Below are 25,228 nucleotides of genomic sequence, written 5' to 3'. Positions count from 1 at the left end.
AGACGTCACTCACCCTCTGTATACTCTGCTAAAATCGCTTCACTGAAATCATTGTTATCTTATAGAAACTCTCTCTGTTCTTCCTGATTCATCAAAACAAAGTCTGAGCTGATAAGAAGAAGGGCAAAAGGAGTAAGACCACACAGGGGTTGCATTTTGTTAATTGTACAGCTTTATTGCTTCTTTAGTATGGACTTGAATAGTGAGCAGATATCCACTGAACAAAGCTTAGACTTCAGTACAGGATATATGTGAGACAAAGGCTTCAGAGGAAGAACATGAATGGGAGAAACCAGGGCTGGTACAGAACATGTTTGTTTCAAGCTCAAAGCCTGTCAGAGGACTGCTCTGAAACATGCTGGGCCATGTGAGTGTCTCCAGATGACTTCTCTCTTTAAAAACTCCAGCGCCTCTTACTCGACTGCCTTGGCGGGCCGATTTTTGTTATACTTTAAACAGTGATACTAATGAGTTAAGAAGTAACTATAGAAAGAGAAGCAGGGAAGACACAGATATCCTCTAAGGAAAGGGGGAAAGAAGAATTCTGGAGTCGTCCATCCCAGTTGATGCTGGTTATTCACGGGGCTGAGCTCCTTCAGTGCCCCGGGTCACCCACCAGCACTTGGCCTCTAGGAGGAGGCGGCAGCGTTGGGCTTATCGTCACGAGTCACGGGGATGCTGCGCTCGCTGCGGCCAGACTCGCTCCCCCCGCTGACCTTTGGTCCGGTCAGAGTCAGCAGACCGTCAGCTGACAAGGTGCAGTTGATGGATGATTGGTCAACGCTAGAGGGGAGGCGGTAACGGCGATGAAACTCACGGGAGATGTAACCGTGGTCGTCCTGAAAAACAGCAGTATTGATGCCATGAAGCCGTTGTCAGTCCAGGGAAAGCTTCACTCAGCTCACTCTCACGAGAGAGCGAGCACACACTGCTTCCTGCTAACTGCTGAGGGTTTCAGCCTTCAAAGTAAGAGACCAACCCAGGTCTATTAAGACGGGTGACAAACTGAGTGGAGTTGTTGTGAGCCAGGATAAGTTAGTATTGTGTGTTAAATGTATATTTAGTCTTTTCAGTCCAACATGACTTGTTTTTCCTCTTTTCATTTCCACTAATAACACAAAATAAAATGATAATGTCCAGGCTAGAGGACACCTAGCTACACACCTATTACACCCCATAACAACACAGAAGGCATCTTCATGTGATCAAATACATCTTTTTACCTTTCCTACATATTACAGGGAACTTTCTCACAGTCTAACATAAACAGGTTTGTATGTCTAAGCACCGTGGTTACGTACGTACGTGTGGTTTGTTGCTACATCTCTGATCAGTGATCTGACTCGTGTTGGAAAATCCCTCAGGAAGCCTTTACGTCCTATGAGTCTAACTCACTCACTCGTGGTGTGTGCATCCGAGAGGAGGACTACCTGTCTTTCTCCATGCTTGCCCTGGATCTCCACATAGTCGTCAGCGACCTTCACACTGAGCTCATCGGGAGAGAAGTGCTTGACGTCCAAGTAGACTGTGAACTTATCCCTGTCAGATCTCACCTGAGGGAGACAGACACAGAGAACATCTCTTGACCTTAACTTCTGAAACTTTAGGTCAACAACTTCATTTCTTGACTCTACGTTGTATGGAGCACAGTAGATGTTAGCTTTCAGTCTAACTAAACTCAAGACAAAATACAAGTATGTATTAAACAAAAGATGTACGCCATCTATCCTCTAATAACCACAGAATATGAGACTAAATCCATATTTTTTACCTCTGAGATCCCAGAGTTGGAAAAATCCAAAACGTTGCGGAAGAGTGACTGTCTGTAATAGGGGCTGATGGTGGAGGCGGCGTAAGGGAAGAGGTCGTAATCAAACATGCCCTCTCCAAAAAACTGGTCAAAGAGTCTGGCAGGGTAGACAGAGCCCAGGGCACGTCTGAACCAGGGGTGCTGGATGGCAATATCCATGGCAACTGAAGACAGTCTGGTCTACTTTGGCTTGGTGGGGAATCCAGCAGAGGAAAAATGGAGATGAGGTAAGAATGGGAGAACGGTGGCAGTAAAGCAGTGGCTGAAGAAGGCTTTCAGAGTGCTTTGCTCCCCTCTCTACAGCTGCCTCCTCTTTATATACCTGAGAGCCAGAAAGAGAGGCTTTAGCCACGATCCCTCTGGAATGGCATTATCTCAGCATGGTGGGTTGGGCCCTGTCAGCAGAATCAGGGTTGAGGATGGGGGGGCACCACTAGGTCCAGTCCCTGCTGGGACGCAGCGGTAGTCACATCAGACACCCGGGGCTGCCAAAACAAACTGTGCTAGACGGAGAGGAGGAGGGGAGAGACAATGAGCTCAGGAAGCCAACTAAAGACACACAGGGATTTCACCTGTGTGACAAAGCATCACACACATACACGTAGATCTGTTCTGTCAGTCAGTCGGTGACATAATGCTGTGGTATTGTTCTGCCTGTGTGTTTGGATGACGGGCAGATTTAGTAACAATGCAGTCCAGAGTCAATGGAACAACAGCTGACAGAGAAATGTGAGAAAGGAAGTGTGCCCTTCAATTCCAGCATTTTACAATGAGGGGGAAATAAAACCGGTCTGGACCTCAGCAGGCCTCGCAAATTCTTCCCAAGGTCGGACCATCAGTACTGAGAGAAGCTGCATGTCATACTCTACAGTCCTCAATTAGCAGGTTAAAGTTCACAAGAGTAGGACTGAACAAGTATGGCTTGAAGGGCTTCTAGGAGAAAGCCTCTTCTTTCTATAAAGAGCATGGCAGCACAGCAAAATCCTGAGGAACAATCAATCCATTTATTGATAAGCACATTTAAAAACAACAGGTTGACCAAAGTGCTGTAGATAGTAAAAAAGTAGCTCGAACACGCACAAAGAACAAAACAAAACTCAGTCACGATCAAAAGCTAGAGAGTAAAAATGTGTTTTCAAACGGGTTTTAAAAAGTGTTGGAGAGAAGTTTGGGTGCAGCAGAGGCCCGATCTGTGTTTCCTGTCAGCTGGCCTGAGAGTTCTCTTTGGAGTATTATTAGTTATCAGATCAGAGAGGTATGATGGAGATAATCCAGTTAGAGATTTAAAAACAAGCATTAAAATCAATTCAACAACGTACTGGAAGCCAGTTTAAATGAGCCAAGACTGGGGAAATATGGTGTGTTTGGTCTGTGCAAGTGTAGATGTTTGGCTGCGATGCACCAACACAAGCACCTGTCAGCGTGGTGAATGTTTGCAGCCACACAACCTGTCCAACAACTAAAGCGTGGACAGCAATGACCAAAGGACAGCGGGTCTGTCTGATGTCTCAGTGTTGGTGTTGAAGACGGAGAAACTGTTTAAATTATGCAGTAGAACAACTATATGACCAAGTTCGGTTTTTTGTCAGCCATATTTGGGTTACTCATGTTGATTAGCATTAGCCGACTTCTTGGCTAATGCTAACTGAATGACCAGACCAGGGATTGGTCAGTCCTAGACCAACGTCATTATGATGCAGCACCATGAGTGATGGTTAACTTTCAAAGGGCTGGTCAGTAAGTTTTCTTTTTTGCTATTTGATTTAATTTCTTTCTGTTTTGTACGGCGCATAACTCGGAGCCCCTCTGATGACATGGTCCCAAAAATCAAAACATTGTGCCCACAAAATACTACTTCGTGGGCATGAAATATGTATAACGTGCGCACAAAATGCTTATCTGTGGGCACGAAGCAGTATTTTGTGGGCACGATTTATTGATTTTTTGGACCATGTCTCCGTACATAACAAATAAAGTAGTTTCATACAAATAAACCATTTGTGGTGTTGTTGCGATGTTGCAGAGCCTTATATATAAATGGCAGATGAAGTTCCTCATACTGGGTCTATTCTGCACGAGGTGATATTCAAGGATCAAGCACGGCGCTCATAAACAAGAGGCCTGGTCTTGTGCAGCATAAGATCAGTTTTGGCAGAGCGACGGTGAAAGAAAGTGAGACTCACACAAACAGAGACAAATGACTTAAAAACATAAAGGGGTCTGGTCCCAATGTCCTCACACACTTTCAGTTGTTCTACTGTAATAGATAAAGTTGTGATGTGACAGAAGCCTTTACACAGAAATATACATTTTATCACAGTAAGGCATAGCTTCAGAATTCTAATTTATAGCTTCCCATGTCTGTTGTTTCTCCACCAGTGGCTTCCCGCTGCCTGAATGGGTCTAATCCCACAGGGCTTTGGCCAGCGAACACGGGGGCTTAGCCGCTCCATGCACCCACAGGCCAAGAGCAACTGGGCTGGGTAGCTGGGTTGGGATGTTTTGGGGGCAGTTTAGGCAGCTTGTTAGGGTTCAGGGTTGCTACCGGATGCAGATGTACTTGCACTGGCTGCATTTCAGCAAAGTCAGCATTCTGAGGGTTTTTTCAATGGTTCAGATAATGCCCGTGTTCTCCATGTTTTCACAGCTCTGAAAAGCTGTTTTGGTCCACAAACTGGCGACTCATGCCCATATTCAAGAGTTTTTCATAAGAAAATAAAGTAGGTTGATCAGGGCAAACACTAATGGTAACATAAATGTTTACATTTAGTTAAAAGCATCCCAAAGTCAACCTGCCATATACACTACAATATATACTGGTCAAGAGTTTCAGAATGCCCCAATCTTTCCAGCTCTTCAAGTCATTCAAGTCCAATGAACAGTTTAAGGTACAAAGGTAAGTGCTGAACTGCCAAAGGTTATGAAAGGTAAGGTTGGCCAAAACTGAAGAATAATGTGCATTTCAGAATTATACAAAAAGGCCTTTTTCAGGGACAACATGGGTTAACAGTTTAAAGCTGTTCTGCAGCAATGAGGTTGATCAAGCCTTGAAAGCTGCTGCTACTAATTCCTACAGCTGTTCCAACCTTTCTGGATTACTTCCCCCTCTGTCTGCATAAAAGCAGTGCTGGGACACACTGATGTACCCTCGTGAGCATCAGCTGAACAATATTGTCCTGCAGAAAGTAATGTGTTGCTACAAACATGGTGAGAAAGAGGCAATTAACAGTGGAAGAGACACAGACCATCATAACACTTATAAATGTCGGTCTGTCCTACAGAGAGACTGCAAGTCAAGGTGTCAGTGAGTCCAGTTTCCTTCAGCATCAAAGGCTCAGAAACTGTGACAGCAGGAGGTCTGCAGACCCAAAGACACGACTGACTCAGAGGACGAGTTTCTGAGAGTTAACAGCTGTGTGATCAGCAGCTCACAGGACAGCAGCTTCAAGCAGCTTCATACTGGTCGTAGTGAGAAAGTCTCAGTTTCAGCTGTGAAGAGAAAACTTCAAGCTGCAGGTTTGACAGGACGAGTGGCAGCAAGAAAGCCCGAATAAGACAAAGAGGCTCGTCTGGGCCATGAAACACCGACACTGGACTACTGAAGACTGCAAGAAGGTTTTATGGACTGAAGGATCAAAATCTGAAACCTTCGGTTCATCACGCAGGATCTTTGTACGCCGTCGAGTGGGTGAAAGGATTATTAGAAATATTAAAAATTAGATTAATAGATATTTAAGTTACATACTCTCTTCCCAGACATAAAAACATTTACAGCAAATAAAATGATTTGATGACAGGTCTTTAAAAACGAAATTAAACCTTTAAACACACACAGTGCACATTAACTTCTTGTCTTTAACATTTTCCATGTTTCAACCTGAGAACATTTTTTCTCACTCTCACTGTGTCAGAAGTATTTCATCTAATCTGTATAGTAAGTACCACATTACAACAGTTATATTGTAAGGGTAAGGTTCTTCAACAACACCGTGTGCTCTGCTGCCCCCTACTGGACTTTCAGAATATTTTCTTACTTATATACTGTCAGAAAGTATTACTTTAATATACGAATAGGTATCTATTATTATTATTATTATTAGCTACACATTTTAATACTTTTTTTCCCTTTCACAGAATTTTCCTGTTATTTAAATAGATATCAACACAATTACCAAAGCAGAATTAACACGTCTAACATAAAATGACAAGAAACACCAATAACTGTGAATGAGGATTTTTTTGGACGAAAACTGTTTAGTTTCTGGTTTGTTTGTTTGTTTGTTTTTCAAATTAAAGACTAAAAAATATTGTTGCAAACCATTTCCTGGTGACTGCCATCATCCTCCAACAGCCACTCACTATTAGTCAGGGAATACTGGTTTGTTCCTTGTGTTAGGAGCCTTTTTAGGCTTGAATCAGAATCTGAATAATTTGTTGTTCCCAGAGGAAATTATGTGGTCACAGTTGCTCCTAAACAGTAAGTCATGGTCAAATTTATTTATATAGCACTTTTCAAACAGCCGAGGCTGCACAAAGTGCTTAACAATATGAAAGTGGCATTAAAAAGCAACAATGTAAAACAATAATAACAATAAAAACAATAATAGGACAATAAAAGAATTAAAACAATAACTAAAACTAATTCAAATAAGACCAGAATGCCTGGGTCATAGTGTGTTAAAAGCCAGGGCATAGAAATGTGTCTTTAGTAATGATTTAAATTGCTCAAGTGTTTGTGCAGATCTAATATTTAAGGGGAGACTATTCCAAAGTCTGGGACCTGCCACAGAGAAGGATCTATCACCACGGGATTTGAGGTTAGTCCGTGGGATGGACAGCATTAGTTTTGAGCTAGACCTCGTGGTTTTTCCTGGAGCATAGGCAGAGAGGGGCTCAGACAGGTAAGGAGGAGCTCAGGCATTAAGTGACTTAAAAACAAAAAGTAAAAGTTAAAATTGGATCCTGTAGGAGACAGGAAGCCAGTGTAAAGAAGCTAAAACTGGGGTTATATGCTCTCTCCGTTTGGTACCAGTTAGCAGGCGAGCAGCTGCATTTTGAACCAGCTGAAGACGATGGATGGTGGCCTGATCCAGACCATAATACAACGAATTGCAGTAGTCCAACCTGCAAGTAAGGAAAAGGTGAATAACACGCTCAAAGATGTTAGCCGGGAGGGATGGCTTTACCTTGGCTAGCTGCGTTAACTGAAAGAAGCAGGACTGAACTACTGCACTCACCTGCTTATTCAATTTAAAAGAACCATCAATGTAGACACCGAGGTTTTTTACATGTGTTTTACAATACGAGGAAAAGGCACCCAGAGTGCTGTCGATATGATTAACGTTGTCAAAAATGACAACCTCAGTTTTATTTTCATTTAGCTTTAAAAAATTAAATGACCACCACTGTTTGACATCATCAAGGCAGCGTAATAAGAGCTGCGGATGGTCTGACCCTGCTTTTAAAGGTAGATAAATCTGCAAATCATCAGCAAAACAGTGAAATGAAATGCTGCACCGCGAGAAGATGGAGCCCAATGGCAACAAATAGAGTGCGAACAGGGCAGGACCCAAAATAGAGCCTTGAGGTACACCGTATTTAAGAGGGGCTATTTTGGAGTTGTGGGGGCCCATATTGACAAAAAAACCTTTCTGACAAATAGGACCGAAACCACTGTAGGGCAGATCCTTTTAGGCCAGCATGAAATTCTAGCCGTGATAACAGGATGTCACGGTTGACCGTGTCAAAAGCTGCTGACAAGTCCAACAATAAAAGGGCAGCAGGGCTGCCAGAGTTAAAAGAATATCGTTAAAAATCCTTAAAAGTGCCGTCTCAGTGCTATGTAGTGATTTAAAACCAGATTGAAGTTTTTCAGAGATCATATTAAAATCAAGGTGGGCCTGCAACTGTAGGTAGACCACTTTCTCCAAGACTTCAGATAGAAAAGGAAGCTTTGAGATAGGCCTGTAGCTGGACAGAACAGGTGGGTCCAGGTTTTGTTTTTTTAAGAAGAGGCTGAACTACAGCTTGTTTAAAGCATGATGGGACGCAGCCTGTAGCAAGGGACGTATTCATTAATCTCAGGATGAAAGGCCCAACAGTATTAAAAGTGCTTTTAAGCAAGCTCGGGGGGAGACAGTCAGAGGGGCAGTGTGATGATCTTGGGTTACGAAGTTTCTCTTCTTAACGGTATAAATGAAGGGTGCTGGATTTGCGCCCTGGGACGTACGGCTTATCTACCGAGCAGCATTAGAGTGAACAACACAGGAAGATGATCGGAGATGCGCAACTCTGATATTTCCGTGATGCACACATCCAGCCCGTGGGAGAGCACCAAGTCCAGTGTGTGACCTTTTTCATGCGTGGGACCAGTAACCCACTGGGTCAAGTTAAAAGAGTCAACAATATTTAAAAAGTCCTTGACCAGAAGTTTAGAGTCACAGCAGAGATGGATGTTAAAATCAGTTTTTCTCAAATGCTAAAACACATTTCACAACATGTTCCCCAGTGTCTAAACACAACCACACCGTCCCACTGCTAAAATCAAACTTTCACACCAAAAGAGCAGCTTTCAAAAATGTGAACACATCATTACACACTACAGCAAAACAACTGAAAACACAATGCTCAGTTTGTGAGACGGTTCTTTGTTTCATAACTGCCAGTGCATATTTTAGAAACCACACAGTAACGGATCGCCATAGATCTCTGCAGAGGCGTTTAGATTTGTGAGTTTCATATGAAGAGTATAAATCTATAGAAAATCCTGCATGTACGTACACTACTGTAACACAACTCAATGCAAAAAAGGAATCTATTGCACACAGCAGTACTCCTGAAAACATCAGGGTGTGAAGTTTTTTTTATTTACGTTATTCACGCCACTGTGCGGCATCATGTCGCTGAGCTGCATCGGGCCACATCACCTCATCCACATCGCAGGATATATTGTCTCTTGCCAGGCACCGCGGGAAAACGCCCTGGAATGGCGAATCCATCCTTAGAAGGCCTCCGCTGGGATGTCAGCACAGGCCAGCTCCATTGCCCTGAGGAGGTTCTCTCTTGTGTCTGTCATAAACCTTCCATCTCCACGATGAGAAGAACTCCTCTATAGGGTTCAGGAAAGGGGAGTAGGGTGTCAGACAGACGTTTAAAAAGTGGTCACTGTTGGCGGTGAACCGCTCTCTGATTTGGTTTGTTCTGTGGAAGCCGACATTGTCCCAGATGATCACATAAATGTGATGTGCGGGCCCAGGATGGTGTTGTTGGCGGTCCAGGAGGATGTCTTAGCTCCTCTAGGAAGGTGAGGAGACGTTGGGTGTTGTAAGACCCAAGGACAGCATGCTGGTGGACAAGCCCCTCTGAACCCATGGCCACACAAAGGGTAATATTACCCCCCTCCCCGTTTGCCAGGGACCTCAGTGATGGCTCTTTGGCCAATGACGTTACGGCCTCTTTGCCTTAGTTTCTGCAGGTTGAAGCCAGCCTCATCCAGGAAGAGGAACTCATGAGGTCTGGCCATCGCGTCCAACTGTAATATCCTCTGTGACAATGTGAAAGTGCACAGGTGTTCAGAAGAACAGTCAATCAGGTAGCGCAGGATTGTCCAGAAGTAATGTAGGCCACTGAGCAACACAGTATGTCCACTGACTGTACTGTGAACATGTATACTTACTTGCACACACTCGTAACGCAGGTCTTTGTGTCGCGCAGAGTGGCGCTCAAAGGGAACCCTATAGACCTGTTTCATCCGCGTGTTTTGGCGCCGGAGAACTCGGTCTATTGTGGCCAAGCTGACATCGTCAGTGTTCTCAAAGTTGACATTATCAGCAATGACTTTGTCTCTGATCTGCTGGAGTCTGATGAGGTTGTTCCCACGAACCATATCCACAATGAGGGTTTCTTGTGCCGCTGTGAATATGGCAACCCTCCCACCTCTATGGCTTTCTTTCAACTCTAAAGAAAGAAACATGTGTTGTCACATGTGTTACAATACAGTCTGATTTGAAACCAATAGCCTACTTTCACAGGTTTGTAAAACTGTATTGTGACAAAGAAAGCGATCGAGTACCTGTTGTGTTGTCTGAATGCTCTGATAGTGGCCACGGTGACCCTACTCAGGCTTGGACGGACTCAGTCCTGCTTCAGCCTTTGTCATGACACGGTCAATGACTGCTGCTCGCATCTCGTCCGTAATGATGGTGCGAGGTTGTCTTGCTCTCCCTCCTGGACCTTCTCCTCTCTCATGTTGGCCTCCTCCTCGTTGGCCTGCTCCTCTTCTTCCAGGGCCAGCTCTTCTCCCTCCTCTGCATCAACTTCCTCCTCCCCTGACTCTGCCTTCATCCATGGTGTTCAGGCATCTTCAGCATACTGTGCACTCTGAACTTGCTTTTATACATGTGGTCACAGCATTAGCAACAGGTGTCTTCAATTTTGAGTCGTTGTGTGTAATGAATGACGCCAGGTGTGTTCATTGTGTTCAAATCTTGCTGACTGTGGCAAGCATGTTGCATCACATGAGCTTTCATTTGAGAATATGAGCAGAGTTCTTTTGCAACTTGTGTTTTAGGAAAGATGTGTTTAGATTTATGACAACGGAGGATTGTGTTCTGTGACTCGTGTCTTCATGTGACATGTGTTTATGATATTGGTAAATGATGGCTAGATTTAGATGTGTTTAGACAACTGGTCATTTGGTTTAGAGGATTGTCTTTTGTGTTTTAGCATTTGAGAAAAACTGTAAGAACAATTCCAGCCATAAAACCGGAACACTCTTTGATAAAATCCTTATTAAACTCTGGAGGACGGTATATGAGGACACACAGCAAAGGCACAGCAGAGTTCAGGTGTAACTCAAACAGCTGGAGTTCAAAACTAGAAAATGAGTCGTGCTGTAATGTTTGATGGCAATGAAATCGAGCGTTGAACGCGGTGGCTAAGCCTCCCCCCCCGCCAGAGGACCGAGGGAGGCTGAAGAACCAGTTCAGACTCACCGGGTTGAAGCCATGTTTCTGTCAGAAACAGAAAGTCCAGCTGTTGTGACTTTAGGAAGTCGTTTAATACAAACGTCTTGTTTGCTAATGATCTTACATTTAGCAGAGCCATTTGGAGTGTGTAGATCCTAACATCAGATGGTCCAGCTCGGTTAAGTGTGTGAAGATTTCCGTGGTCCACGCCGCATCCACGGGTCCGAGGCCGCTTAGGGAAATAGAATGCTGAGAGCGCGGATCAAGTGTCGTGGGAGCTCCAGGGACAACAGGCAGGATCCATCTAAAGATGCACTCTGCTGGTCCAGTAGCTCCACGAGAAGCACGGAGAAGAGCTCGGACTTTGATGAGTGTACCAGCCCGCTTTCCTCGGCGCTTCTTCCAGGAAGTGGTGTAGGAGTGTTGGCACAGATAAATCTGAATACAGGGTTATACATAAAAAAGTGGTGGAGGAGGCCCATAATCATCTCCTGTCTCTGTTTGTTTAAGAGCCAGGTCATACGATGCTTTGATTTCTAAGAGTAACTGGTGATTGTACACTCGCAGAGCGAGGGCATTTTGGGATAAAATAGAAAAGGATAAGACCAGCCAAGCCAAAGCAAAGCTAGCAGACGGACGTGTCGCCATCTTCCTGTCACTAAACTAAATGAAATAACACAATGTATCTCAAAGTTACAAAATATAACAATATAGTTCTAATAAGTATAAATAACTATGTAACTATATATATATAAACATTCCTGTATTTTAGACAAAATGATGTCTAACCTGGGGACATTTAACCCTAACTTTACATCTGTGCTATTTCACATGCTTGCTCAAGTCTTCCAACAGATAGGACCGAGAATGTTAAGCTACCTTTAGTTTCTGCGGTTGATACCAAACTGTCTCATATTATTGCTCAGTCTCACTTTTAAAATGAGCATGTTTCACGGTAATAAGCATCACAGTTGATGCGTGAGAAAAATGCTTCAGTGTGAGAAACACTGTAACACCAAGAATAGTCATTTGTAGAGCTAACACATAGTTAAGACACAGACTCAAGAGCAACACAATTTTATCTTATTATTTCAAAAATGATCAAAAATCAGTGACAGTGTTGACTCAATGATTTATTTAATTAATTAATTTATTTATTTATTTAAAATACTTTCTATTGTTTTCTGCAACAAGTCAAATTCCACGAGGTTGGATGACGATTAGAACCTACTTGGCGCCATATGTGTGACGTAATATTGGCGCATACATGTCTCCCAGGTCAGACTCCTGTCAAGGACGTGAAGTTTGGGACACACTGGTCGTTACACGCGTGTAATTCATGTAGGTCAAATTATGCACTTGCAGTACTGCCTGTATAGGTGGCGCTCTAGAGCCATTTAAACGTCCACGTCCCGAACCAATAAAATACCGACATTTTCCAGACCAGACCTGACGTGTGCGCAGAAACCCCTGAGTTTGTGAACATGTGTGTGCTCTCTGAAAGGCCAGTCGTTTACTAACATTAGAAGCTGCGCAGAAACAGGCAGCGCTCCGATCAAACACTCGCAGCCTCCCTCTAAGCTCCAAGCAAACTCTTCACACACACTCGCTGTTCTAAATGCCAGAACTGCGTAAAACCAAGGACCACCGTCAATGATATAATATTTCTTACCCTCAACACAAGTCATTCAATAGAGAGCGAGAGAGAGAGTGGGAGGGGTGGGGGGAGGACGCGAGCGCTCACAGCTGATTTCCGGCAACACGTTGCGTGAGTGGACGGTGCGGGAGGGGACAGGAGGACAGCTCTCACCTGCCGCACGCAACTTTTATCGTGTGCGTCTCAAGGACAGTTACGGTCCGCGCCGGGTTAGCGTGTCACGCAGCGTGGAGGATGGGACTGTAGTTTCGTGGAAACGCGCACCAAAATAAACACAGCAGCAGCACCGGGATCAGCGACACCGTGCCGAGGACAGGAGCATTAATCCGGGTAAAAGCACGCAGGCCGCGCTGATCGCAGCGATGATGAGAGACTCGGAGCGGCCCGAGCTGGAAGACGTGGCCGAGGAGGAGGACGTGCTCGCTGGGCTGGAACACTCCAGGAGCGCACAGGAGTCCGGTGTCTCTCAGGTGTGTGCTGCTCTCCTTCCATGCTTACCGCGTACAGGAGCCGCTGCTGCAGGCTGCCGGCGCCCGTGTGAGGCAGCAAGCTTTCATCGGAAACAACAGATGTGTTTTGATTTCAGGTACCCAAACAGAAAGAGCTGAAGGGGGCTGAGCAGCAGCTGGCGGTATCCCAGATGGAGGCAGAGTTCGTGCAGCTGACCTTCAGGAAGCAGGTGTCTTACAGGTAGGAAGTCTCCAAACAGACCGGAGGAGTGAACGTGGCAACGAAACACTGATAGTCCCCACGTTGTCTGCGTGCTGGGACTTGCTGTGGAAAGGCACAGTTACACTTTAACAGGAGGTGAATTGTTACCCACAGTGAAGTGGTCACCTGACACTGACACGCACACTGTTCCAGCTTAAGATGAGGTTATATATGCTGTAAGGTGCGAGGTAATCAGTGGTAGTGCACACTGAGTAAGAGGCTGAGGTGAGCTTAGTGATTCTCTTCCTTGCACTTTCACCACAAATCCTGATGATTATGACCATGAATGTGACCTGGTGTGTTCTCAGTATAGACGTGATGGCAGCCATCATCAGGTACATGGACTGGTTCTCATTCATAGACGCACTCTTTTCTGTGCTTTCCAACATTCACACTCTGAATGGCTGAACGAGACGAAACCACCAACCTTCCAATTAACAGATGACCTGTTGTGCCTCGGAGCTACAACCACCTCCAACAGATTTCCCAACTGAAACTATTAAGACAATAAAAGCATGTGCACGACTTTGCTGCATACGAAACTGGCGCATGCACCGACTGGTGTGACAGAAGAGGACACCATGGAGGCTGAAAGAAGACGATGTACAGACATAACAGGCGTGTTTACAAACTGGCTTGAAAAATTGGAGGAATCAGAAAGAGAAGCAGTGAAACTGACGAGTTGATTGGTCTGGAGAGCGCTGCTGCAGGTGACTGCTGTGCATGTATGTGTGCCTCATTCAGTCACTCAGCCTGTTCACAGCCAGAGAAAGGTGACCGTAAGGGCTCCATTAGTTTAACTCGCTGTGTTTAGGATCAATGTTCGAATCCATTTCCTGGGTTACCAGGGTGACGCCCTCTAACACAGCTAATGTGATTGGTCTCCTGAAAAGGAGCAACAGGAGCAAAGTAATAAGTGAAGCTTGTAATCTAAAATCCATTTTACCATCTGATCCTTCTGTGTTTACAGAAACGGCACCACACTGGGCTGGCACTGTAAACTGGATTGTCCTTTTTGTTTTCTCATCAATGAAAGAAAGAAATGAGTCTGTTGCCTTAGAAACTGCAGTTACGATCTGTTTGTCTTTAATCTGATTATTGGTCCTCGTCTCCAGCTCTCCTGTCACTACTGCAGCTAAAAACGTGCACTTCTATTAAACGCTGAGCTGGTGTCCAGTGTTTCACTGGTGTCAGGTTGTGTTTTAGTTTTTCCACCTCCCGATCAGGCCTCGCCGACACATGCCGCTTGTACTCAGGGAGGATAAACAGCAAGCGCTCCACGTGCCCGAGATGCACTGAGCAGGTCTGGGTGAGGAGAACAAAGTCAGATCTTCAGATACAGGAAGTGAAAGTACTTTTACATCAGTGTCATGATAAAGCACAGTGAAGTCACGTGTGCTGCCTCCTTCATGCTCTCTGCATCACTACAGCCTGATAATAAATAGCGGGGCATGCTGTGAGCTACACGCGTGAAAAGGTGACTGCAGACATGTCTGACCTAATTTTCCTGATATGATTCTCGGCCTGTTGCCGGTGAACCAAAGCTAATACGGAGCGACGATCTGAGGCGGTGGGCAGGCGTCTGTTTTCCTCACGAGCTCTGCTGTCAGATATGAATGCTCTCCAACTTCCTTCAGCTACTGACGGACTTGCTGTTGATGTATTTTGAGCAGGACTGCAAATAGCAATGATTAAAGTACTTGCAGGGACTTTATTGGACAGTTTTTAGCCTGTTTCTCCTGATTCTTTTTTCTCCCCTCTCTTCTTACTTACACTGATTGTCTGTTTAGTACGAAGGTTTTTGTTTGTCTTGTGGGACTCGAGATGTACCCGATGAGTGATGTGCTTCTTACTCTTTTCAAAAGAAAGAAGTGGGGCATGCATATGGAGTGGCTTTGAGCGCAGCTGCAGCTGCGTGTGCTGACTGAAGCTGTGGCTGTGGATGTAGCTTCTGTTCTGGCTTCACCTGCATGTGTGGTTGGATGTATGATGCTGTGCTGCACTTTACTCCTGCTATTAATAGACGGTAGAGCATTGTTAGCTCACATGGGATGTGAAACCTTTACCAGATGTGTTAGCCGTACTGCACAAACATCATCTGCAGGCAGTATTACGCCTGAAACATTTCCTCCAGCTGTGCTGGTCTCTCATGTTAGAGGCGATTGATAAACTGAACTAAATCATGACAAACACCCACCTGTCTTCCTTCAGATTTCCTTGTGTTCCCTGTTGAATCTGCCTGAGGTCCTCAGCACTTTCTCTGAAGTGTTCAGGTGGAACACTTCAGAGAAAAGCTTTGATGTTCTCCATCCCTGCACTGACGTTCTCAGTGGAACTGTTCATCAACTAGTTTCTTATGTCACTGCCACCATGAGGCATAATCTCAGCATAATTTAGTATGGTCTGTAATCCACATGGGATTGTGTGTGTGGGGGTGGGGCGGGCTGCCTGGCTTTCAGCTCTCCTGACTCAGACGAGTTATGTAAGGATCATCTGTAGCTGTTGCCTACAAAAGTGTGTGTTGCTGCGTGTATATTTCATGCTGTGAGATAATCTACATAAGATTCGAGGTCAGCCGGAATTCCATTAGCATCAACACAAGTGTGTGACATGAATGAAGTCCACATGAAGCAAGAACGATCGGATACAGTTTGCAGCTGCAGCTCCTGAAAGGCTTCAGCGATTCGAGCTCGAGGCAGCGCGTTTCATTTTTGGTGCTATTGATTAAAATGTGTTTGTCCAAAGTTGTTATGTTGTTGTTTTTAGTGTCTGTGTGGCAGCAGAGACACTGTTCATGCTCGGTGCCTCACAGCTATTACAGTAGTGCTGCTGCATCATACGAAGCCTCAGCCGAGCACGTAGCCTGTAGCTTCATGTTGAATAGCCTGATGCAATTATGTTACATGTAGACATTTTAATTATTTGCATTTCTTATAATCAAATGGTTTTGCAGGGTGTAAAAATTGCAGAGAAGAACAAAACCTTGGCGCTGTGTTTTGCATGATGACAAAAACTGTTACAACAGTCAGGAACATGTCAGATGTGTGTGTCTGTGTTTGCATAAAACAGGCTTGCTGTCGTGTTTGTATTTCTAACCACACGCTGACAATGGCAGTCAGTGACAACAGGCCCGTGCACTCCACCCAGCTGCAAACATACAGAAGCAGCTGGAAGGAAAGGCCTGCACATATGGAGCAGAGGCTGATAACAATCAGACATTAGACGCTGCTTCCCTTGTGATGATGATAGTAATAGTAACTGGAATAAACTGCGTCTGTTCTGTAATTAGATGAACTTATTCTGTTTAAAGGCTCGATGGTGAAACAGACAAAGACGGGCAGATTGGTGCCACCTCCACAGCTCTGCTGACGGCGTCCAGCTTGACAGCTCACTCGTGCTGTGCGTCTGACTAGCTAGTCACACGTGTTTTATGTCCTTATCTTGTGAAACCTTCAGGAGGAAATATTGCTTTTCTGTACACAAGAAAGTAAATATAATTATGGATTTTAATTAGGACACTCATGCTCCTGCCACCCCCCCTTTTTTGTCGGTGCTGTAGCTCTTTTGTAGCACCATTATGCGAAATGCTTTCTTCTTACACAAGCTAATAACCTGGGGCTGTGTTCATAAAGGACAAACAGCCGTGCGTGGACAAACGACAAAAGAAGACCAGCATCCTGATTCCTTCCAGTGAAATTCAGCCCAGTGTTTACTGAAGGGGGAACAGAAGGGCTCATGCTAAAGCTGGAGCAGCATTTCCACAGAACAGGGAACGTGAATGCAAATTCACGTTCCCTGTAAGTTATTTCTGAATGTGTGTATCAGTGGCCTAATATAGCACAGTTGTTATCTTTGATATGCTGTAGAGCTCTGTTTACAATCTGAACAGAAGCTGGTGGGTGTGCGAGCCTGGAGGAGAAGGGACGATTCAACAGAAGATTTCAGAGACAGAGAAGACAAACTGAGCTGTGGCTCACTCTGTTAGCTACAAACATGGAGCGGAGGCTATTCCAGGCAGGTGGAGAAGAATACTGAGCTGATGAAGGAAATCTGGTTGGTTCGTCCAAGTCAGAACAACAAAAAAAAGTTGTTAAAAACAGACGGAGAAAAGAGTTAAAGTTCAGGAAATGGGACTGACTGAATGAGCAGAGTGTACTCTGGGACAATGTTCCCTCTAATGTTTCATGTGTCTGAGCGAACACACAAACTCCCTGAGTTTGGACCACTGTGAGCAGCAGCAGGCGTGTGCACTGTGGTCACGCCAGCATCAAATCCATCCAAGTCACATGTTTATTAAAATAATCCAATTACAGCATTTATGTTAGACGACTTTTAATTAACTGCTTTAGCCCACTTACAATGAAAATTAAAAAGAATCTTGTTCCTGACCTGCAGCATGTTAACACTACTGGAAGTAAAAATAACTTCAACTCCAATTTTGAAAACACAACTTTCTTTATTTTTTAATAAAGCTCTGACTGTATGATGAGTCTGTGGTCTGGGAGAGAGTCTGTAACTCTGTCTGCAAATACAGTAAATAATGACCAATGTTGGGTAATTAATTATTTTGTTACTTCTTCAAAAAAGTAACTGAGTTTTGCAAACAACAGTTTTTTGCAGCTGTTTACCTAAAAATGCAGCCAAGGTGTTTTTAAATAAACATTTCAAACTATTTACAGAACAATCAGCTGTTCTGCATCAAATCTGATGCCACACAAATTATTTGTTTCACTCCAAAAATAATTTGTGTCCACTATGAGATGAAGGAGAACAACAGCCTGATACCTGCAGGCCTGACAGCAGCAGATGTGTCACTGCTGTAACACCTGTAACACTCAGCAGGCGCCTCATTGTTCTGACACACAACAACACTACTGACTACACTACACGCTAACTACACACTAACTACACACTAACTACACACTCACTACACACTAACTACACACTGACTACACACTCACTACACACTAACTACAAGCTCACTACACGCTCACTACACGCTAACTACACGCTAACTACACACTCACTACACGCTAACTACACGCTAACTACACGCTCACTACACGCTCACTACACGCTAACTACACACTCACTACACACTAACTACAAGCTAACTACACGCTAACTACACGCTAACTACACACTAACTACACGCTCCACACTAACTACACGCTCACTACACACTAACTACACACTAACTACACGCTAACTACACACTAACTACACGCTCACTACACGCTAACTACACGCTCACTACACACTAACTACACACTAACTACACGCTAACTACACACTAACTACATGCTCACTACACACTAACTACACACTAACTACACACTAACTACACACTAACTACACGCTAACTACACGCTCACTACACGCTAACTACACGCTAACTACACACTCACTACACACTAACTACAAGCTAACTACACGCTAACTACACGCTAACTACACTAACTACACGCTCCACACTAACTACACGCTAACTACACACTAACTACACGCTCACTACACACTAACTACACACTAACTACACGCTAACTACACACTAACTACACGCTCACTACACGCTAACTACACGCTCACTACACACTAACTACACACTAACTACACGCTAACTACACACTAACTACACGCTCACTACACGCTAACTACACGCTCACTACACGCTAACTACACGCTAACTACACACTCACTACACACTAACTACAAGCTAACTACACGCTAACTACACACTAACTACACGCTAACTACACACTAACTACACACTAACTACACGCTCACTACACACTAACTACACGCTCACTACACACTAACTACACACTAACTACACGCTAACTACACACTAACTACACGCTAACTACACACTAACTACACACTCACTACACACTAACTACACGCTCCACACTAACTACACGCTCACTACACACTAACTACACGCTCACTACACACTAACTACACGCTAACTACACACTAACTACACACTCACTACACACTAACTACACACTGACTACACACTCACTACACACTAACTACAAGCTCACTACACGCTCACTACACGCTAACTACACGCTAACTACACGCTCACTACACGCTCACTACACGCTAACTACACGCTAACTACACACTCACTACACACTAACTACAAGCTAACTACACGCTAACTACACGCTAACTACACACTAACTACATGCTCACTACACGCTAACTACACACTAACTACACGCTCACTACACGCTAACTACACGCTAACTACACACTCACTACACACTAACTACATGCTCACTACACGCTAACTACACACTAACTACACACTAACTACACGCTAACTACACGCTCACTACACGCTAACTACACGCTAACTACACACTAACTACACGCTCCACACTAACTACACGCTAACTACACACTAACTACACGCTCACTACACACTAACTACACACTAACTACACGCTAACTACACACTAACTACACGCTCACTACACGCTAACTACACGCTCACTACACACTAACTACACGCTAACTACACACTAACTACACGCTCACTACACGCTAACTACACGCTCACTACACGCTAACTACACGCTAACTACACACTCACTACACACTAACTACAAGCTAACTACACGCTAACTACACACTAACTACACGCTAACTACACGCTAACTACACGCTCACTACACACTAACTACACGCTCACTACACACTAACTACACGCTCACTACACACTAACTACACACTAACTACACGCTAACTACACACTAACTACACACTAACTACACGCTCACTACACACTAACTACACGCTCCACACTAACTACACACTCACTACACACTAACTACACACTAACTACACGCTAACTACACACTAACTACACGCTCCACACTAACTACACGCTCACTACACACTAACTACACGCTCACTACACACTAACTACACACTAACTACACGCTAACTACACACTAACTACACGCTAACTACACACTAACTACACGCTCCACACTAACTACACGCTCCACACTAACTACACGCTCCACACTAACTACACGCTCACTACACACTAACTACACACTAACTACACGCTCACTACACACTAACTACACACTAACTACACGCTCACTACACACTAACTACACGCTCACTACACACTAACTACACGCTCACTACACACTAACTACACACTAACTACACACTAACTACACGCTCACTACACACTAACTACACGCTAACTACACACTAACTACACACTAACTACACGCTCCACACTAACTACACGCTCACTACACACTAACTACACGCTCACTACACACTAACTACACACTAACTACACGCTAACTACACACTAACTACACGCTCCACACTAACTACACGCTCCACACTAACTACACGCTCACTACACACTAACTACACGCTCACTACACACTAACTACACACTCACTACACACTCACTACACACTAACTACACACTAACTACACGCTCACTACACACTAACTACACGCTAACTACACACTAACTACACGCTCACTACACACTCACTACACGCTAACTACAAGCTCACTACACGCTCACTACACGCTCACTACACGCTCACTACACGCTAACTACAAGCTAACTACACGCTAACTACACGCTAACTACAAGCTAACTACAAGCTAACTACAAGCTAACTACACGCTAACTACACGCTAACTACACGCTCACTACACACTAACTACACGCTAACTACACACTAACTACACACTAACTACACGCTCACTACACACTAACTACACGCTAACTACACGCTCCACACTAACTACACACTCACTACACACTAACTACACGCTCACTACACACTAACTACACGCTCACTACACACTAACTACACACTAACTACACGCTCACTACACACTAACTACACACTAACTACACGCTAACTACACGCTAACTACACGCTCCACACTAACTACACGCTCACTACACACTAACTACACGCTCACTACACACTAACTACACACTAACTACACGCTCACTACACACTCACTACACACTAACTACACGCTCACTACACACTAACTACACACTAACTACACGCTCACTACACACTAACTACACACTAACTACACGCTCACTACACGCTAACTACACACTAACTACACGCTCACTACACGCTCACTACACACTAACTACACGCTCACTACACACTAACTACACGCTCACTACACACTAACTACACACTAACTACACGCTCACTACACACTCACTACACACTCACTACACGCTCACTACACACTAACTACACACTAACTACACGCTCACTACACACTAACTACACACTAACTACATGCTCACTACACGCTAACTACACACTAACTACACGCTCACTACACACTAACTACACGCTCACTACACACTAACTACACGCTCACTACACACTAACTACACGCTAACTACACGCTCACTACACACTAACTACACGCTCACTACACACTAACTACACACTAACTACACACTAACTACACACTAACTACACGCTCACTACACACTAACTACACGCTAACTACACACTGACTACACACTAACTACACACTAACTACACAAGATTTGCGCTAAACGTCTCAAATCTCTCACATCTCAAACACGCCGTCCCTCCTAAAACTTCCCCCTCCCTAAACAACTAAAGGCCATGTTGCCATATCATTCTTTGATTGGTCCACATGGTACATTTTTCCACCAATAGGAAAGGCTGGGAGTTTTGTTTTTGTTCACAGGCTTTCGAGCGTTTTCCTTATAAAACGCCGTTTTTACCGTTTCTTCCTGCAGTAAATATAAACAACGACAGTATTCAGGAAGAAAAACAAACATTGCAGATATTTTATCATAACTCTGGTTTTACGTGGCCGATCAACACAATTTAAAAACTGGTATAAAGTCCACACTTTGTCCGTCAGTTGTTCGTCTGTCCTGCTCACGTCTCCAATGGTTGTACACGTTGTCATTAACCTGGCTTCACTCCACATCAACCGCTTTGCTAAAACACCGGTGTCGCACATAAGGACGCTGTCAGAGCCTGTCAGCAACGTTGATCAGCTGCGTATATACGAATGTGAATCGCATCATTGGCTGGACTGTGGGATAAGGTGGCATCGTTCTGATCCCATACGGGAGCAGCCAGTCACTGACTCACACTGCAGAAGAGGATTGTTAAAGTTTTCATTTTAATTTCAATTCAGGTTAGATTTGTTTTGTGGGCAACGCAGATTTTCTGTGCGCAGAGACGTGCCAGCAGTGCACAATTGTGCACAGCGCAGCTTAGAGGGAACGTTGCTCTGGGACTATTTTTTCGCCTTAGTCTGGTCAGTTTTTATTGTTCCAGCCAGTAGCTGCAGCTACGCCTTTAGTTCGTAAATCTTCTCGTCATCACTGGCATACAACGGTGTGGCAGCATACTGATGTTCACGCTGATGTTTGTGAGCGGCACGCATTGGTGCATCAGCTGAACCTGCTGAAGCAGTTGCAGAAAACAGCCACTCTTCTCTCGTCTCGCGTCATTGGCTGCATAAAACAAAAACTCTTCTTTGTAAGCGTGCAATAATAATCCATAAGGCACCAGCTCTAGCATGGTGACTAGAGATCTGTGGCCTCCTTATTTATTATAGCTCTGGCACTACCTATAAGCAGAGAAGAGTGGCAGAGTAAGTAATCTTAGTTCAGATTAAGTTAGATCAGGTGTTTTGAGAACTGGCAGCTACATAAAGGATATGCTGTTAAACGGAGACTGAAGGGCAAAGGCAGGTGGAAGCTTGGGGGAAAACTCAGCCAGTGGTTCATCTTACCTCATGTCAAAGCTGTGTTATATTTGTGTTGCAATCAATTTCAGTTCAATTTTCTGTATATAGCACCAACTCACAACAAGAGTCACCTCAAGGTGCTTAATTCTAACTGTAAGCAAATGACGTGCGATGTGCTAACATGGGGCCAAGTGGCTAAAAACGCTTCAAAACACCAAACCAGCAGCATATACAGGTGATGTGAGCCATAGATGGTCAGCGGGTAACTGTGGCGACAGAAGAGCTTCCTGGTTGGTGACCTTTGACACAATTGATTAAATTGGCACGATCAATGTAAAACTCTCTCCTGTCAACGTGCGAGAGGAGCTCATGTTTGTGTTTGAAGAGTGAGCTTTCTGTCCCGTGCTAACGTCAGGATTTCCCTCGGCCTTGGCCCCGGGGTCTTTTGGCAATTCATGATTTGCTTTAGTTTTTAGAGAGGCTTTATGACTAGCTGTATAGTGAGCTCATAGTGCTTTGGTCATTTGTTCCTTTGTGCCTTTGAGTTTAATGCCCTTGCATAGCTTTGGTTCATTATAGGTTTGTTAGTTCCCTTTTGTAATCCCTGTCTGTTCCCTGTGTCTGCCTGTGGTTGGCTGGTTCTTCTGTTTAGTTGTGTCTCCCCAGTCAGTCCTGTCTCTTTAGTTTAGCTTTTTGTCTGTCTCAGTGTCGTGTTTCCTGTTTTATGTGCTTTGTGTTCACAAAGCAAAAGCAGATGTTGTTTTATGCAGTTTGTGTCCCTCCGTTTGGTAATGAAGCAACAGCTGCAAACCAAATAACTCGCTGCAGTAGTGATGGGATTTCCGGCTCGTTTTAGAGAACCGGCTCTTCAGGTTGTTTTGTTGCTTTAATTAATTTATTATTAACAACAATATAAAATTATACACAAAAGGAATTACTAATGTAAAAAAAGTGGTTTTATTTATATATGTTTATATATAAATATATGCGGTGGCCCCTAGAGACAAAGCATGTACAAACTCCAAAGTAGGGCTGGGTTTTAATAATCGATTCATCGATTAAAATTGATTCTGGCTTGGATAATGTGATATCGATTCATTAAAATCCTGAATCGATTTTTTAATATAAATGTATTTTGCCCGAAACTCCAGAATCTCAGGTGAAACGTCACAAAATTTTGACAACCACCAAACATTTAAAACAGTAAATGAGAGCAGGTACAGGCTTCTGTACAAAGACGTAAACACACAGCGCGACCTGCAGATCAGAATCAGTGAAATGTGACTTTCTCACCGACGGCACGGACACGGTCGGGGCTGAAAGCCGACAGCTCGCTGATTCTGATGTTTCGGCGGGTCCGCGCTTTGTGTTCACGCCCTTTTTGCGCTGATTCTAAAGCTGTTAGTTTGATCTACCTTCAAACAGTATTGACCGAACCATCAGCAAAAGAAGATCCAAACTACGCTTCACATAAACATCGTCATGGACTTTCTCTGACTTTTGCTGTTTTGCTTCCACCAGGATGAAATCACACGTCATGCACAGCTCTCTCTCTCTCTGTATACTTCAAGAACAGTTTCCCGTCTATCCCTGAAATCTGTTTTCTGCATTATTCGCTTGTTTGTTACGCACAAGACTACCGTTATTTACAGGCTGTTGCCGATGTTTTTTTTTTCCTTTTACTTCTGAAAAGAAAACCTAATTTCTGCAGTTCAACAGGCTTCTGAACAAATTGAAACTTTTTAAAATTATGCAAAATGCAAAACGCTGTGTCTCTAATAAAACCGCTGTAACTTCAGAGGTGATGTTAATAACTTGATTAAATGTTTTCTTTCGTTTTTGATGTACTGCAGAATATTTTTATAAAATCCAGGCCAGGAAAACCTTCATGTTTTTCTGTGTTTTATCTTCAGCTACTTTGACACAAAGGCCTCTGCTGTGATGCTCACACCTTTGATAAGGCCTTGCGTGTGTCAGCTTCCTTTTTATAGATACAAAAATATGTAAATGTACTGATCTGAATTATAATATTTCTGACTGTCAAAATTTCCCAGATTCAAATTCAATTGAATCGAATCGAATCGAATCGTGGATCGATTCTAGAGACGTGATTCTAGAAATCAGTGACGATACCCAGCCCTACTCCAAAACACATTTCTAGCATGAACTGAACTTCCAAACAGAGCTACAAGATCACTTAAATTACACAATTGAAAGCATGTGTGTATTGTTTGTGTATTTATACACAGGCACTCATATATATATTCAAATAATTTAAATAAAGTTCATTTACCTGTTACTACCACACAC

At 43.9% G+C, this 25,228-nt stretch overlaps 2 protein-coding genes across 6 annotated transcripts in view; one reads left to right on the top strand and one right to left on the bottom strand.

Annotated features, from left to right (window-relative positions):
* Positions 1 to 157: 157 nt before the first annotated feature.
* Positions 158 to 25,228, bottom strand: cryaa (crystallin, alpha A). Of its 4 annotated transcripts, none has more exons than XM_082523872.1 (5): positions 25,212 to 25,228; positions 2,133 to 2,308; positions 1,772 to 1,999; positions 1,431 to 1,553; positions 158 to 839 (listed from the first exon to the last, which is right to left on the bottom strand). In XM_082523872.1, the coding sequence occupies exons 3-5, from the start codon at positions 1,967 to 1,969 to the stop codon at positions 630 to 632; spliced, it is 531 nt and encodes a 176-aa protein (XP_082379998.1). In that variant the 5' UTR covers positions 1,970 to 1,999; positions 2,133 to 2,308; positions 25,212 to 25,228; the 3' UTR covers positions 158 to 629. The 4 variants fall into 4 exon arrangements, with proteins under 4 accessions (XP_082379998.1, XP_082379997.1, XP_082379999.1 ...); XM_082523871.1 differs by lacking the exon at positions 25,212 to 25,228 and adding an exon at positions 12,449 to 12,525 and having other exon boundaries at positions 2,133 to 2,313; XM_082523873.1 differs by lacking the exon at positions 25,212 to 25,228 and adding an exon at positions 12,449 to 12,460.
* The window catches only part of LOC309700338 (diacylglycerol kinase zeta-like), a 94,724-nt gene continuing 82,057 nt past the window's right edge, over positions 12,562 to 25,228 (top strand). For both annotated transcript variants that reach the window (XM_082523863.1, XM_082523862.1), the window contains exons 1-2: positions 12,562 to 12,903; positions 13,020 to 13,123. In XM_082523863.1, the coding sequence (XP_082379989.1) occupies positions 12,796 to 12,903; positions 13,020 to 13,123 (212 nt within the window). In that variant the 5' untranslated portion in view covers positions 12,562 to 12,795. The remainder of the gene's footprint in view (positions 12,904 to 13,019; positions 13,124 to 25,228) is intronic.

This window comes from Aulonocara stuartgranti (genome assembly GCF_965226115.1).
Source record: "Aulonocara stuartgranti genome assembly, chromosome: 23".
NCBI classification, from domain to species: Eukaryota; Metazoa; Chordata; class Actinopteri; order Cichliformes; family Cichlidae; genus Aulonocara; species Aulonocara stuartgranti.
The sequence above is the reverse complement of the archived record's forward strand: the minus strand, read 5'-3'. Positions and strand labels throughout refer to the sequence as shown.

Coding starts and splice junctions, on each gene's coding strand:
- cryaa (XM_082523872.1), bottom strand. CDS start 1,969: ATGGATATTGCCATCCAGCACCCCTGGTTCAGACGTGCCCTGGGCTCT. Junction 1,554..1,771: donor CCAACTCTGGGATCTCAGAG/GTAAAAAATATG, acceptor TGTCTCCCTCAG/GTGAGATCTGACAGGGATAA. Junction 840..1,430: donor GCAAGCATGGAGAAAGACAG/GTAGTCCTCCTC, acceptor GCTGTTTTTCAG/GACGACCACGGTTACATCTC.